Here is a 13278-nt window from a genome sequence, read left to right on the forward strand (position 1 = left end):
TGCCCTGGCCCCTCTCAGCCCAGAGCGCTCCAGGGCCCAATTCCCTCCTGAGGACAGGCCCCTGGCCCTGGGAAATCACACCAAGAGCCATCTGTGCAATGCCTGGTATGCATGTGCAAGGCTCTCTGACAGGCTCTTCCCACAGATAAGAAAGGATTTGTGAGTTTGTGCTATGCCAAGCACTTACTAGGTTCTATGGTAACAGTTACTAATTACTAATAAGAAATAGTAACATATATGCTTCATGGGCACAAGACCTTTGCCTTTTTCACTCACTGCTGTATAACCAACCCCCAGAGCAGGGCTTCACCAAATGGATAAGATAGTCTTATTATTGTTGTTGTTTTTATTATTGGCATTTAGTGCATTCTTACTGTATACCAGGCAATGTGCTAGAGGATATGCATATTCTGGTCTCATTAAGAAGACTTGGAATCAATCAATCGTCTCTCTTTCTCTCTCTCTCTCTCTCTCTCTCTCTCTCTCTCTCTCACACACACACACACACACACACACACACACACACACACACACACACACACCACACAGGAAATCGAGGCTCCCAGCGGTTGAACACCTGGCCTGAGGCCTGCGCTCCGTCCACAGCCTCCTCCAGCCAACCGCAGCCCAGAGAGGAAGCCCTCACGTGGCCTCAGAGAGTTATTGGGTGGGCAGGAAAGTGGCACAAGAGAGCATCAGTGATGTCACTGGCCAGCATTAGGTGCAGAGGAGCCGCTGGGCACGGTGGCAGCACTTCTTAAGGGATCCCGAGTTTGGAGTTGAGAAGAGAGATCCAGGAGTCACTGAGGACGTTTGCCAGGAGATGGCAGCTCTTCGCTAAGACAGCCAAGCTGGGCCCCCAGAGGGGAGCATCCGGAACAAGTGAGAACACTCAGTCCTGCCCCTGAACAACACCGCCACGCACACCCGCCTCGAACGCCGTGTGCTCTTCTGCTCCCCAGCCCTCCGGGGTAACTGGAGCTGAGGGCACGAATGTTTGAATGTTCAGGTCCTCAACTCCTCCATACGCCAAGCCCTGAGTCAGATACACCACGTGTGTCATCTAGATCATCCATATTCACAACCACAGGAGGCAGATCACACTCTACCCATTTTACAGATGACGAAACTAAGTCACTTACCCAGAAACATATGGGTCATAAGCGGCAGAGCAGAATTCAGACCAGAGCTCCAAACACAGAGCTCAGAAGGAATAGGGACGGGACCACCCTCGTATGAGCAGCACAGCTGAGACCCCCTGAACTGCAAAAACCATCTGAGGGGGACCATGAACAAATCTGTAAAACCAGGAGAGAACCCCACAGGGCTCCTGTGGCCTTGAAAAGGCACGTGGTTACTGGCAGCTGGAGCCCCTCCCAGAACCTTTCTCACTCTCCAGTTTTATCATGAACTTGTCACACCCCCTTCCAAAGGTAGAAACATCTCAGGGTCCCAGAGATGCCCAGTGATTTGCCCAAATCACCGTCTCAGCAGGTATACTAGAGTTCCACTTTAGAACGCCAGAGCCCCTCTTCCCTCTGCGCCACTTCCCTCAAAGTTTAAAGGACAGTTCAGAACAAGCAGAAGAGAGCATGATTTTTCGAAGGCAGAACAAACTAGGATTCTTTCATAAATATCAGGCCATGCCTTGGGTGGAAGCTCTTTAGTTCAGGTAAATTGCAGCATTTAGAGAACACTCCCCCCTCCCTAAGCTTTAAGATCCAGCAGCCCCTCCTAAAAGCAAACCCCGTCAGGCAAACCCCCTGCAGGTCGCCTTTGGTCCAAGGGGCCTGACTCCCGATGGCTCTCTCGTGTCCCCTTCAGCCACTGCCCACATGCCACCCTCAGTTGTGCAAAGGAGGTGGGGGACACATCTCCTTTCCAACAGATCCTCCTGGGAGGGAGGGGGCTTCACCCACCCCTACCCCAGAGCAGAAAGTTGAGAGAAGTAGAATTGTGGAGAACTCAGGCTGCAGAGAATGATCTTCCTTCCCCTGGGCACCAAGAGAAGGACATCTGAGGGCTTTGTACGAGTTACAGGTAACAGTAGCATTACCTGGACCTCATCAACTGCGGCCTTGTCCTGGGAGTGGCCTCGTCCAGAGTGGCCTCATCTACAGGAAGGCCTTATCCAGAGCTGCTCAACTCAGGCAAGTTCAACTCAAACCCACCGCCATGCACCAATACCTCACTCCTGCCCTCCCACAGTCCCACCTGGAGTGGGGAACTGTGCTTAGACACAAAACCTGATCCTTAATGGAGGGCAGCCCACCAGCAGGCTGACAGCAGGACAATGGCAGGCCACCTGACACCTCCTGGCTGCCCTAGGCCCTGCCCCGGAGCCACTGTGCACTACAATGGGGGTTGAGGTGTTCAGCTCAAACTGCCAACAAGTCAGCACCTCTGTGGCTCAGAAGGTTTTGAGGTCAGTAGTCCTGAAGGAAACCGCGCTGCTGGGACGCCTTGCACCAGGCAGAGCAAGGGCGAAGGTCTGCCGAGGCCCCAGCACGTGAGAGCTGGGACACCCGCCTGTGCGTGGCCCAGGCAGGGGAATGTGTCTGGAGACAGGCTACTCATTCCGAGGACCCCTGAGAGCCAGCGTGATGTGCCATTTCCAAGATCTTTCCAGGTACTCAGGGCTAGGCCCATTTCAGGGAAACTCCTACCTGTCCCTCTGCTGACTCACAACCACCGCGCCCTCATGGCCCCTCTTCTTGCTTACCTGTCATGGCTGAAGCACCCAAGACAGGAAGCACCTGCCCCAGCCTGGTAAAGGCATCCAACTGTCCGGCCCGCCCCTGCAGGTGGAGAGCGCACAGCCACCTGCTGTTTGGTCGGAGTGGAGTGCAGGGTTAGGGTCAGGGTCAGAGAGCAGTGAGAGGCCCCTTCAGAGCCGCCCCTAAGCACCTGAGCCTGCCAGCGCCCCAGCCCTGCTCTGAGCACCGACTAGGAACAGCCTCTGGGTCTCCTGGATCACCAAAGAACTTTCCCCACCCACTCCCCTGGGTTTCCCCCCTGCTGTGTCCCTAGCCTAGGCAACCTAGCTGCCACCTGCCAGGGCCACAAAGGACTTGTTTGTCCCATCACCTAGCAACAGCAGCATCTCTGCCTCTAGGTTTCCCCTGAGGGACCATGGGAAGCCCCCACAGGAGCCCAAAACTGCCACACACCAGAGCAGAGCCAGAAAGCCCCCTTCCTACAAGCCTCCACTTTTCTCCCTTCCTTGGCACCCCAGTCATCTGAGCTCTGCCCCTGAGTTCTTTCCAGAACAAGGAAGCTCAGAGACAGCAGTGCAGAGAGGAAGAGAAAAATAAGACCCAGGGGCAGGCAGCTTGGCAAGGAAAGCAGACAAAGGAACCAGCCAGACTTTCTGTTCCGGTGGCCTCTGTGAGCTGCCACCTCTTCTTCACCTCATTACGAGCCTGGTGGAGCACCTGCCTGTTTCAACACATGCTTATTAACCCTCGTATCTGCTTTACCATCTCTGAGAATTTCCAATTACCCTAGGGACCCCAAAATTCAGAGAAGTTGAGGCGTGTGCCCAAAAGGCACCAAGCAAGTCAAAAGACAAGGCAATATGAGAACTTACACTCCCCAGGCTGGTTCTTCGTGTCTCTCTGCAGCAAATTAATGCTCATCCTCATTTTAAAATAAGAGCTGCCCGGGGCCTGGGTTTATCCCCCATGAGCTAGCTCTAAACCCAACCAGGATTCTCCAAAATCTGAAATACCAGGACCTGAGGGTAAATAAACAGAGGAAGAAGAAGAGCTGATAAGAGGAAGGAGGGATGCTAATAACAGTGAAGGCCCTGCTGGGCCCAGCACAGCCATGGGCCCTTCCCCAGACAGACTCTGGGATGGTGTGCTTACCCTTGCTGATGGAAGACTTGGCAGAGCTAAGAACCAGGCAGAGATGGGTTTGCCTGGGGAGCTGGGGAGGGCTGGGGAGATGCTGGGGGTAATCTCTGCTTATCAATGGGGAGGGTACTGGGAGGGAATGAAAACAATAATCCACAGAGTCCAAAACCCTCGCCCCCAAGAGCTGGCTCTGTTCCTGACTTACTCTAAGGCCACTAAATCTACAGGAGGCTAGGTCTTCTCTTCTGGAAAATGGGGATAATTTCTCTGGGTAGTTCTGAAGATTAAATGGGACAGCATTTGTGCAAAATATTGTAAGCTCTGTACTCATCCCCAAATGCAGTTGTTAATTGTTTGGCCTCTACACATGAGTCTCAGATTGATGTCTTTCTGTGACCAGCAACCACTAAAAAGCAGGGAAAGATAATTCTCTAAGTGAGACAGGCCATCACTAGGTGATTTTCAGCCTTCTAACACCTACCTTCTAACTTCCTCCTCCAGCTGGGCCCTTCTGGGCTCTGGGGGCCTAGCATTTCTGTCCTCCCATTGTAATCCAGGAGCTTCCTTCCCAGATGAACCCCTAGGTCAGACAGGAGTTGGGCTGGGCCCATGAGTCAGGGCCCCACAGCTTGACTAAATCAACACAGCAGACAGGCCTGACCCAGCCAGCAACCCAACAACACAGGAAAGCCTGGTGCCTTGGCTGGGCCTGGGCTAGGCTTAGGCTGTGGCAGCTGTGGCCAGGGGCTGAGTTCAAGTTGGGGATACACTGAGACACCTCCAACAAAGCAGGAGGTGCACAGTGGGTGTTTCGTGGTCTCTCAAGCGCCTTCCCTCTACCAACTCTAGGGCTAAGCATTTCCCTGGTCTAGGAAACTAGGAAGTTGCCTGGAATGGTCCCCAGAGACCCTTTGCCTCCCATGATCCCGGCATGAACTCACCCAGGGATGGGGGATAGCCAGGTTCCTGAACATTATCTGGTAAGATTCTTACCTCATCTCTCAGCCGCATCTCCCCCCCCCCCACTCCCAGCCCTGACTCGGGATGAATTCTGGGCTGAAAGGCAACACAGCTGCTATGCATTTCCGTCCCCACCCTGCTCAGGAAGGTAACTGATACTAATATTCCCCAGTCCCTGCTCATAAACCTCAATGTACCCACCCTCCCTGCCCATGACCCTGGAGGCTTGTGACCTTCCACAGCTCCTCTTCCCAGAAGTTTGGCAACCCATCATGTCTAATCTCACTGTGTTGGAGATGTTTGTCAGAAAGGTGTCAAGAAAGCCAAAGAGCAGGCCACTTGACGGAAGAACTCAGGCAGCATGAGAGTCAGAGTAGAGCATGGGAGGATGGGAGGATAGGAGCTTGACTCCTTGGACCCCTCAGCACAGCCAGGAGACTGCTTTTTTTTTTTTTCTCTTTGAACCTCAGGAGCACACTACTGGATGAATCATAATCCTGGATCCATGACATTTTCCTTTGTTGGCCCACGCAGGGCCCCCTTGTATCTCTCTAGCTGGTTAGAGGCTTTAACAATGTAGTAAGCCTTCCTAATTCACCGCCCCAAACAAGCGCTGCATCTAACCAGAAGATCTCCTGCCCTCCCACCCACACCCCACAGCCCCAGTCCTGTTGAGGGTGCTGGGCAAGTCTCTCAGGTTTAGGAATTCAACAAATATTGATTCTACATCTTTGCCAGGCCAGGAAATGTGCTAGAAGCTCCCTGGAAAATAAGCCTCAACTTAAACCCCATGTTTATCATTTCCTAGTTCCTTATGGAAAAGATTCTGTGTTACATGTAATCTTCCAGGGATTTTCTTTTTACTTTAATGTTAAATTACTAATGTCATCCACGGGATTTCGGTGCCATAGCTCATTTGTTTTGACTGCAGCATAATATTCCAATGTGTGAATGGATGTACGAGTCAGCTTCTTCAAGGCTGGCCTGGGACTGAGCCCTGAAACCAAGACATTTTCCTTAATTCTTTCACTCAACAAATATTAAATACCTACTCTGGGGACACCTGGGTGGCTCAGTCAGTTAAGCATCTGACTTCAGCTCAGGTCATGATCTCAGGGTCCTGGGATCGAGCCCTGCACCGGGCTCTGTGCTCAGCAGGGAACCTGCTTCTCCCTCTCCCTTGCTGCTCCCCCCACTCATGCTCATGTTCTCTCTCTCACTCTCTCTCTCTCAAATAAAATCTTTTTTAAAATAAATAAATACCCACTCTGGGCCAGGTCTTGTAGGAGACACCAGGGATGATGAATTACCAATTTGTCACAGTCATTGTAGCTTGTAGTTTTGATGTAGTTTATTTTCTCTGTTTTCAAAACGGTGTGGGATGTTTTCTGTGTAAGCCCTATTCAGTGGATCACAATCGAAAACATATTAGCTAAAGGGGTACTGAGGTCACTCCTGTTCACAGATGAGGAATCAAGAAAGTGCGGGCTGTAAGCCTCTTTTGTTCCCTCTGTGTCTCGGTCTCCAGCATCACGCCAGGCCCATCGAAAGCATACAGTCAATATTTGCTGAATTAATAATAAACAAGAGACTCGCCCTACCTACCTCAACTAATGCAGGCATGTGAGCACAAGCAGACTCAGCGAGAAAGAATGAATTGCTGGGAAAGGGCCACTCAGTGGCTGTTCCTGACACCCCTCCAACCTGCCCCTCTCGCAGCCTTCACCCCTCAGCAAATACCCTCCTACCTGCTCCGTGAAACCCAAGAGCATCCAGTCAGTTGGTAAGCCCTGCTGCTTAGACCCTCCAAGCATGGGTATCTTTCCCTACCACCAGCCTCCTTCTCTTTCCTCCTGTCCTTGCTGGTCTTTATTCTGTCCCTCCAATACCAGGTTCTCTCCTTCCCCCACTGGCATTCAGATCTCAGCCCACAGGCCGAGATCTAACCACCCTGGCCCCTTCCCTAAGCCTCCGGCTCTAAGTATCCACCAGGCACTGGCTCCCATCGCCGCTTCACTCTACATGGCGCTCATCGCTCCAGCTTTTTCGGCTCACACCTGTCTTTCCCTCCTTCCCCCACTCCCCAGCCACCAGAGGTGAGGGCAGGGCCCAGCCTGGCCTGTCTGGGCAACTCTGCCATCCTAATGCACTTAGTATTTGTCTTTGAATGCACAGCTCCCAGAGCAGGGCCTTGTCAAATAGTTCATTGAATACTTAATTACTTAGTGCCACCCCTACTGGTTATCAGACAATTGGGATCCTTTTCAACCCTGAACCTGACCAAGTCAGACAAAAGAATTTGGTAAACTCTTACACAGTGACTGTAGGTGGATTAAGTACTATTGATACTATTATTACCCAACCTGGCAGCCACAGCAATGCAGTGTTGTAGGACTTGTTCTCATCTTTACCCTGGAAACAGTCCCCCCTCCAGGCCCTGGAGATGGCAGAGGATAGGGGACTAGGAATGACCCACAGGGCAGAGCCCAGAGTCCAGTTCCATTTAACAACATCTCTCTGGTCTTTCCTGGGTACGAGCCCAACGCAAAACTCTGAGGGTGCAAACGCCACAAGAAACAAGGATGACTGCCCAGTGGGAAAGTTCTGCAGCGAATGCTGGGAGACCCTGGGAGTGCAGGGAGTGCAGTGCACCTGTGTGAGCCAGGCCGTCCCACTACATAGCTCACCTAAACCTCATGGTAGCACTCTGAAGCCAGTGCCACCTTCCCCACTTTACAGAGGGGGAACATGCAGCTCAGAGAGCTTAACTATCTCACACCCAAGACTCACAACTGAGACGCAGAACCTATATTCCAACTCTGCAGACTCCAGAGCCTGCTGCCTTTGTGACATCCCCCAGCCACCCAAGGCCTCATGCCACCAAAGGGCAAAGCCAGGCACGTCCCTCCGGCAGATTACAGAGTTTGGGAGGAAAGAAAGGAGCTCCCTCTCCCAATGGCTATGTCTGCCACACTCAGCCAAGGAAATAAACATCCAGGGACATCCCCCTCTCCCACTGCTGCTAACCATACCTAATCTGGGACACCCACCCAGAGGTTAGATGAAGCCCATCACCCCCAAATGGGACTAGGAAAATTCCCAGGTGGAAACATTCAGAGTCCTCCAGCTCCTCCACCTACCAGTGGAACCATCATGACCTCAGCACCACAGGCAGACGAGTCCTGGGATGGAGACCCAGACCCCAGGCAGGCCTGCTGCTCACCCAGCCCCGGGACTCTAGCTCTTGTAGTGACTGGAAAGGAAGCTAAGAGAAGAGAGCTTTCTGGGAGGCGCAAGAGTGAGACATGAGCCTTGGCAGTCCCCTCCCCTTATCCTCTGCTTTGCAGGAAAGGGGTGAATGGACTTCATATGTGAGCCTTATATGCACGGCTTCTGGGTACGACCCTATGTGGGTAACTGGAAGTGTAACTGGAAGTGTAACTGGAAGAACAGAGGCTTGTGTTCGTGTATGTGTGTCCACGGTGACCTAAGAGTACACTTACAGAAACACCGTAGTGCTCTAGTAACGTTTTGTCTTTGTTTGCTCTGTTAAGTATAACATGTATTTAGTAAAGTGCTCAAATCTAAAGTGTACCCCCCAGTGAATATTAAACATACGTGCCCCCATGCTATCAACACTTAGATCAAGATCTGTAAGTTTTCCAGCATTCCAGAAGTTTCCATTGTGCTGCTGCCAATAACTGCCCCACTTCCCCAGCCAGTGGTAATCAATATTCTGACTTGTGTATCGTGATATGTCAACTTCACCTTTTAAAATCTATATATATGAAAGACACAGAGTACACTCTTTTGCGTCAGTTTCTGTCACTGCTATGTCTGTGAGATCAGTCCATAGGTCACTGCACTTAGCACTAGGTTATGTTTGTTGTTGAAATATATTCCATCATATAAATATACCACAACTTATTTATCTACTCCACCACTGATGGACATTTGGGTTTTTCCGATTTGTAGCTATTAGGAATGCAGTTACTACCAACATCTCTGTACAGATATTTCGCTAGACACATGCACTCATTTCTCCTGGCTAATTCCGGGGTCATAGAATCCTAGAATAGTCATATAGTTAGATTTAGCAGATCCAAAGTACCTGTACTGATTTACACTCCTGACAACAGTATATAAGAGTCCCAAAGTCCACATCCTCTTCAACACTTAGTATTATCAGTCTTTTTAATTTTGGTCATTCTGGTGTCTCTGCAGAGATATCTCATTGTGGTGTGAATCTGCATTTGCCTGGTGAGCCATGACATTGAGCATCTTTTGGCCCTGAGTGGCTATTGAAGTACCCCCTTTTGTGAAGTGTCCAGGTTTTTACAGAATTAAATCTATCAAAGTAGGCAAATGGTTAACCAAAACAGACGGCAGGGCAGAATCATCCTAAGTAACCCGGCAACACAACAACCCAGCAGGCTATCATTTCCATAATTGCTAACTAGCTGCTACAATTAGTAAGCTAGTTGTACCACGTTATAAAGACATATAACTGAGAACCAGTGAGGTATCACTGAGCCCCAAACTTTGACTCAGCGGGGAGAAGGGGATGCAAATAAGAACCAAGAGCCTGTCCTGAGCCTTCAGCCTCAGCCTGAGAGGTTCCCTCTCTCCGCTCACAGATTGTTTTTCCTTCAATTACAGGATCCTGACAGCGATCAACCCCTGAACAGCCTTGGTAAGCTCAGGTCCAGCTTTGCTTTGTCTACGTCAGCCTCCAAGTTTCAGTCAGTTACCAAATAAATACTATCCCCCTCTTGCACCCCTCACCACCACCACTGAGGGCTAAACACTATGGAAGATCTCCATCCACCCACTCATTCATCCTTCAACAAAAATGTATTAAGCAACTCGAAGGTCCAGGATAATTCTAGAAGTAGGAAGCATGGTCTCCAAGGAAATAGGACCATCAAACCTAAAACCCCAAGAGCGGTGGTCCTCCAACTCATTCATTCAGTTACTCACTTTCTTATTCATTCAACAACTCTGTGAGTGCCTGCCACGTGCCAGGGTCTGGGCTAGACGCTGGACTAAAACAGGAGGTTAAGACAGAGTCCCTGCCCTCCCGGAGTTGCCAGTCTGACCTGCTGCCATGGAACAAGCTGGACAAAGGTATTCTGCCTGGTTGACTAGAAAATGATAGTATTTGCCTGATTTACAGGAGAAGAATCATTTAAGAGACAAAGCGTTCCCAAATTTAAGGGATTTTTTTCCGCCCTCCCATTCTATTTTGTTAAACCAATGAGAACCACTCCCAATAGCCTGCTGGATCCAGCAGACAAGTGAGCAAAGCACAAAATAGTATGACAGATCCACAAGGAATCTGTCATACTATCCCACTTACTGCAACAATTTCAGGACCCCACTTTAATAATGATCACAAACAATGTAATCTTCCGCAAGTAAGATGGAGCCTGGTTTATACTCTGGAATTCGACAGAATGATAGACCCCCGTGTCCCCAGAGAACACCAGACATCCAAGGGCTCCACCACCTGAGTAACCCTGAGAACCACCAAACCAGAAAACAAGTTAGATTTGCTACCAATGCCCGTATTGAGGGAGGCTTGAGAAGGAGCGATCCGCGCCAAATGATCCGAGATAACAGCGTCATGGATCAGGCAAGCTCTGACAAAGTCCCCACAGGAGTAAGCTATCACAAAACAGAAGGAAGTGATGAGGGTTTCAGTGGTGAAGGGAAGAGCAGGAGCAAAGGTTCAGAGGCAGGAATGAAGGCAGGTGTGCAAGGGCTAGGGCAGAAACTGTCCGTGTAGCACTGAGGACTGGCAAGTGGGAAGTCCACGTGGCCCCAGATCACGCTGGCTTTGCAAGTCTGGAGAAGAAAGTGGTCTAGATCCAGAAGTCATGAAGGGTTCTCAGGTGGGGATGTGACCGGATGACAGCAATGTGCTGGGAGGCGCTGTCCTGCCACGGTGGGCAGGACAAGCTGCAGGAAGGAATGGTGGCAGGCCGGGAGGCTTGTCATAGCTCGTGGTGCTTTGACAACTTTACGTATGAAATGTAAACCCAGAAAACTCTACCCTTCCTGATGCTGTTCTCCCTGAGAACATCAGGGAGGCAGAAACATAGGGACCTGGACAGGGGAATCTATCAAGGGGCTCCCAAGAGTTGAGGCACCTCTGAGGAAATAAGCCACCTCGTGTCCCGAGCAGAAGGCATTCAATAAATAAATCACGCATGAAGGAGGGATGAACAGAATGTCGCCATGTCCACGGTCACGGGGAAGAGGAGAGCTCTGCACTCTAACTGCTGGAAACTTCAAGAAATACCTGCTAAGACTGAGAAGTTCCCTGGTGCCTGCTCAGGACAGGCAACACCAGCCCACGCCCCGCGGGCCTGAGTTTTGTGTCTCCTTCTGAGGAGACACAAGGTTTCCGATGCTTTCCCTTTCAACAGATTCAATGATATCAGCATTTCCTGAGCACCCGTCTCTGGCTGGATGCCATTCTCTGCTCTTGAAGAGCTGAGGAAAGAGCTCAAGACAGACTATCACCAGCCCTCATTCAAGCCAGGAAACCAGACCTGGAACAAAAATGGGAAGGATGTGCTTAAGAGATCAAGCAAAGAGCGATGCATGTATTCACTCAGCAGATACTTGTTGAAGACACCTGGAATTCAGCAGTGAACAAGAAGAAAAAAAGAAGAAGAAAAATTCCTTAACTTCAAAGTCTTCATTTCAGAAAGGGACAGGAGGGGATGAAAAATACATATAACATGTAAAATATAAAGTATGTAAAGAGCTGGTAACTGTTTTTAAAAATGCAGGAGGAGGACAGGTAACACTGGAAGATTACCGTTCAAAAAGGGAGGTCAGAAAGGTGACAGACCAAGCTGCAGGGAGGTGAGGAGAAGAGAGCTGACCTATCACCCTCCCTGGACTCAAGGCAGCCAGACTTCCTTCCCCATTTTGCCCTGGAGAAGCCCCGGGCACCCGCCCCGCTTACTGCCTGCAAGGAGAGAGGATCCCAGAGGACACATCTCAGATACTTCCTAAGAATTTAACTTTTCAGATCCTGGCCCTGGTACCATCTCCTTGGATAACCATATGAATAGACAATATAGTTATTATTAGCTCTGTTTTAGGCACCTCTAGGCTCCTACCTGGTCACCCTAACCCCAAACTTGCTTCCATCCACCTCCTCCCCAGTGAATGATTCACCTTCCTGAATATGAAAACGATCACATCTCTCTGCTGCTCAAAGCTGTCCATAGCTCCATATTGCCTTCATGATAAAATCCAAATTCCCGGCATGGTGTTCAAGACTCTCTGTGGACCGACACTGCCAGTCCTGCCTCCGTAACATGTACCTGCCCATGTTACATCTGGGGCATACGACAAGCTCACCGTCGACACCCCCAGGCCTCTGCCCAGCTGGTCCAGCCCCCCCACCGCATCACCACCTACGGAGGCCCATTTAAGTGTTTTGATGGCATCCAGAGGTAGTGGCAACTCTGTCCTTGTGTGCTTCTTCCCCCAAACTGGCATCTCCTTAAAGACGAGGACCATCCTAGGGACTCCCTATCTGTTGAGTTGGAGATGGAGGCCGTCAGGATGTGCTCAACTGCAAGCACGTATCAGGGCTCTACTAAGCATGGAATGAGTTGGAGGTCCCTGCCCTCCTCAAGCTTACAGTTTAACCAAAGGTTAGTCAGAAAAGAGGATAAATGATAGTAAAATAAATAAGTACTTGCCTCTCCCCAGGCAGATGCAGGGCAGACCAGACAGGGTGAAACACGGTGGAAGAGGCTAAGTCAAGACAAAGAGACAACATCTTGTTCCGGAGGCTCCTCTGGGGGACACAGGTGAAAGATGGACAAGCCTGGATAAGCGAAGGAGGTGGGGTGACCTTGAGCTGTTGAAGCTAAGCCCAGTCTGCAGGAATAAAACCCCAGTACTAAGCAAAACTGTCCACAAAGCATTCTGCGGCTCAGCCCCATGGCCAGAGGGCAGGTAGGCTGTGAGCCTTGGCAGGAGCGATCTCCAAGTGCTAACAGCAGACTCTGTCCCTCTGCCTCACAGATGTCACCCCCCTGCGCAAACCCCGAACTCCTCCCCTGGAGACCTTCAAAAAGGTGGGGTTCCCAATCATCGCAGCGCTGCTGAGCCTGGCGACCATCATCATCATGGCTGTCCTCAGTAAGTGGCAGCCCCCAGCCCTGCCCTCACCCCCTCATGACTGCTCCCACCTCCCCCTCATCCCCCACAGGAAATTGCAGCTCCCACCTGCCCCTCTGAGCACAACCTTACCCGCCACCCTTCCACCTAGCAGCCACAGACAGCTGAGCTGCACAAAGCTTTGCGTGATACCTGTCCACCCCCTGCTCTGACGGGAGCCTTCCTCCAAGAGTCAAAGGGGGAGGTGAATGCAGCCCCCACCTACCCCAGATGAACTCTACCACCAGGAACGCACAGTTGCACATGGTAA

General features: G+C 50.8%; 2 protein-coding genes across 4 annotated transcripts in view; one reads left to right on the plus strand and one right to left on the minus strand.

Moving 5' to 3' along the window:
• The window catches only part of SMIM35 (small integral membrane protein 35), a 65730-nt gene extending 62923 nt beyond the window's left edge, over positions 1-2807 (minus strand). Inside the window, exon 1 of the mRNA XM_047690963.1 lies at positions 2723-2807. Coding sequence (XP_047546919.1) covers positions 2723-2729 — 7 coding nt within the window. The 5' untranslated portion in view covers positions 2730-2807. The remainder of the gene's footprint in view (positions 1-2722) is intronic.
• Positions 1-13278, plus strand: part of TMPRSS4 (transmembrane serine protease 4) — a 33970-nt gene that overhangs the window by 6214 nt on the left and 14478 nt on the right. For 2 of the 3 annotated variants that reach the window (XM_047690957.1, XM_047690958.1), the window contains exons 2-3: positions 9477-9510; positions 12873-12989. In XM_047690957.1, the coding sequence (XP_047546913.1) occupies positions 9477-9510; positions 12873-12989 (151 nt within the window). The remainder of the gene's footprint in view (positions 1-9476; positions 9511-12872; positions 12990-13278) is intronic. The other variant, XM_047690959.1, reaches the window with a different exon arrangement.

The sequence above is a fragment of the Lutra lutra genome, chromosome 10 (assembly GCF_902655055.1).
Source record: "Lutra lutra chromosome 10, mLutLut1.2, whole genome shotgun sequence".
Lineage (NCBI taxonomy): Eukaryota > Metazoa > Chordata > Mammalia > Carnivora > Mustelidae > Lutra > Lutra lutra.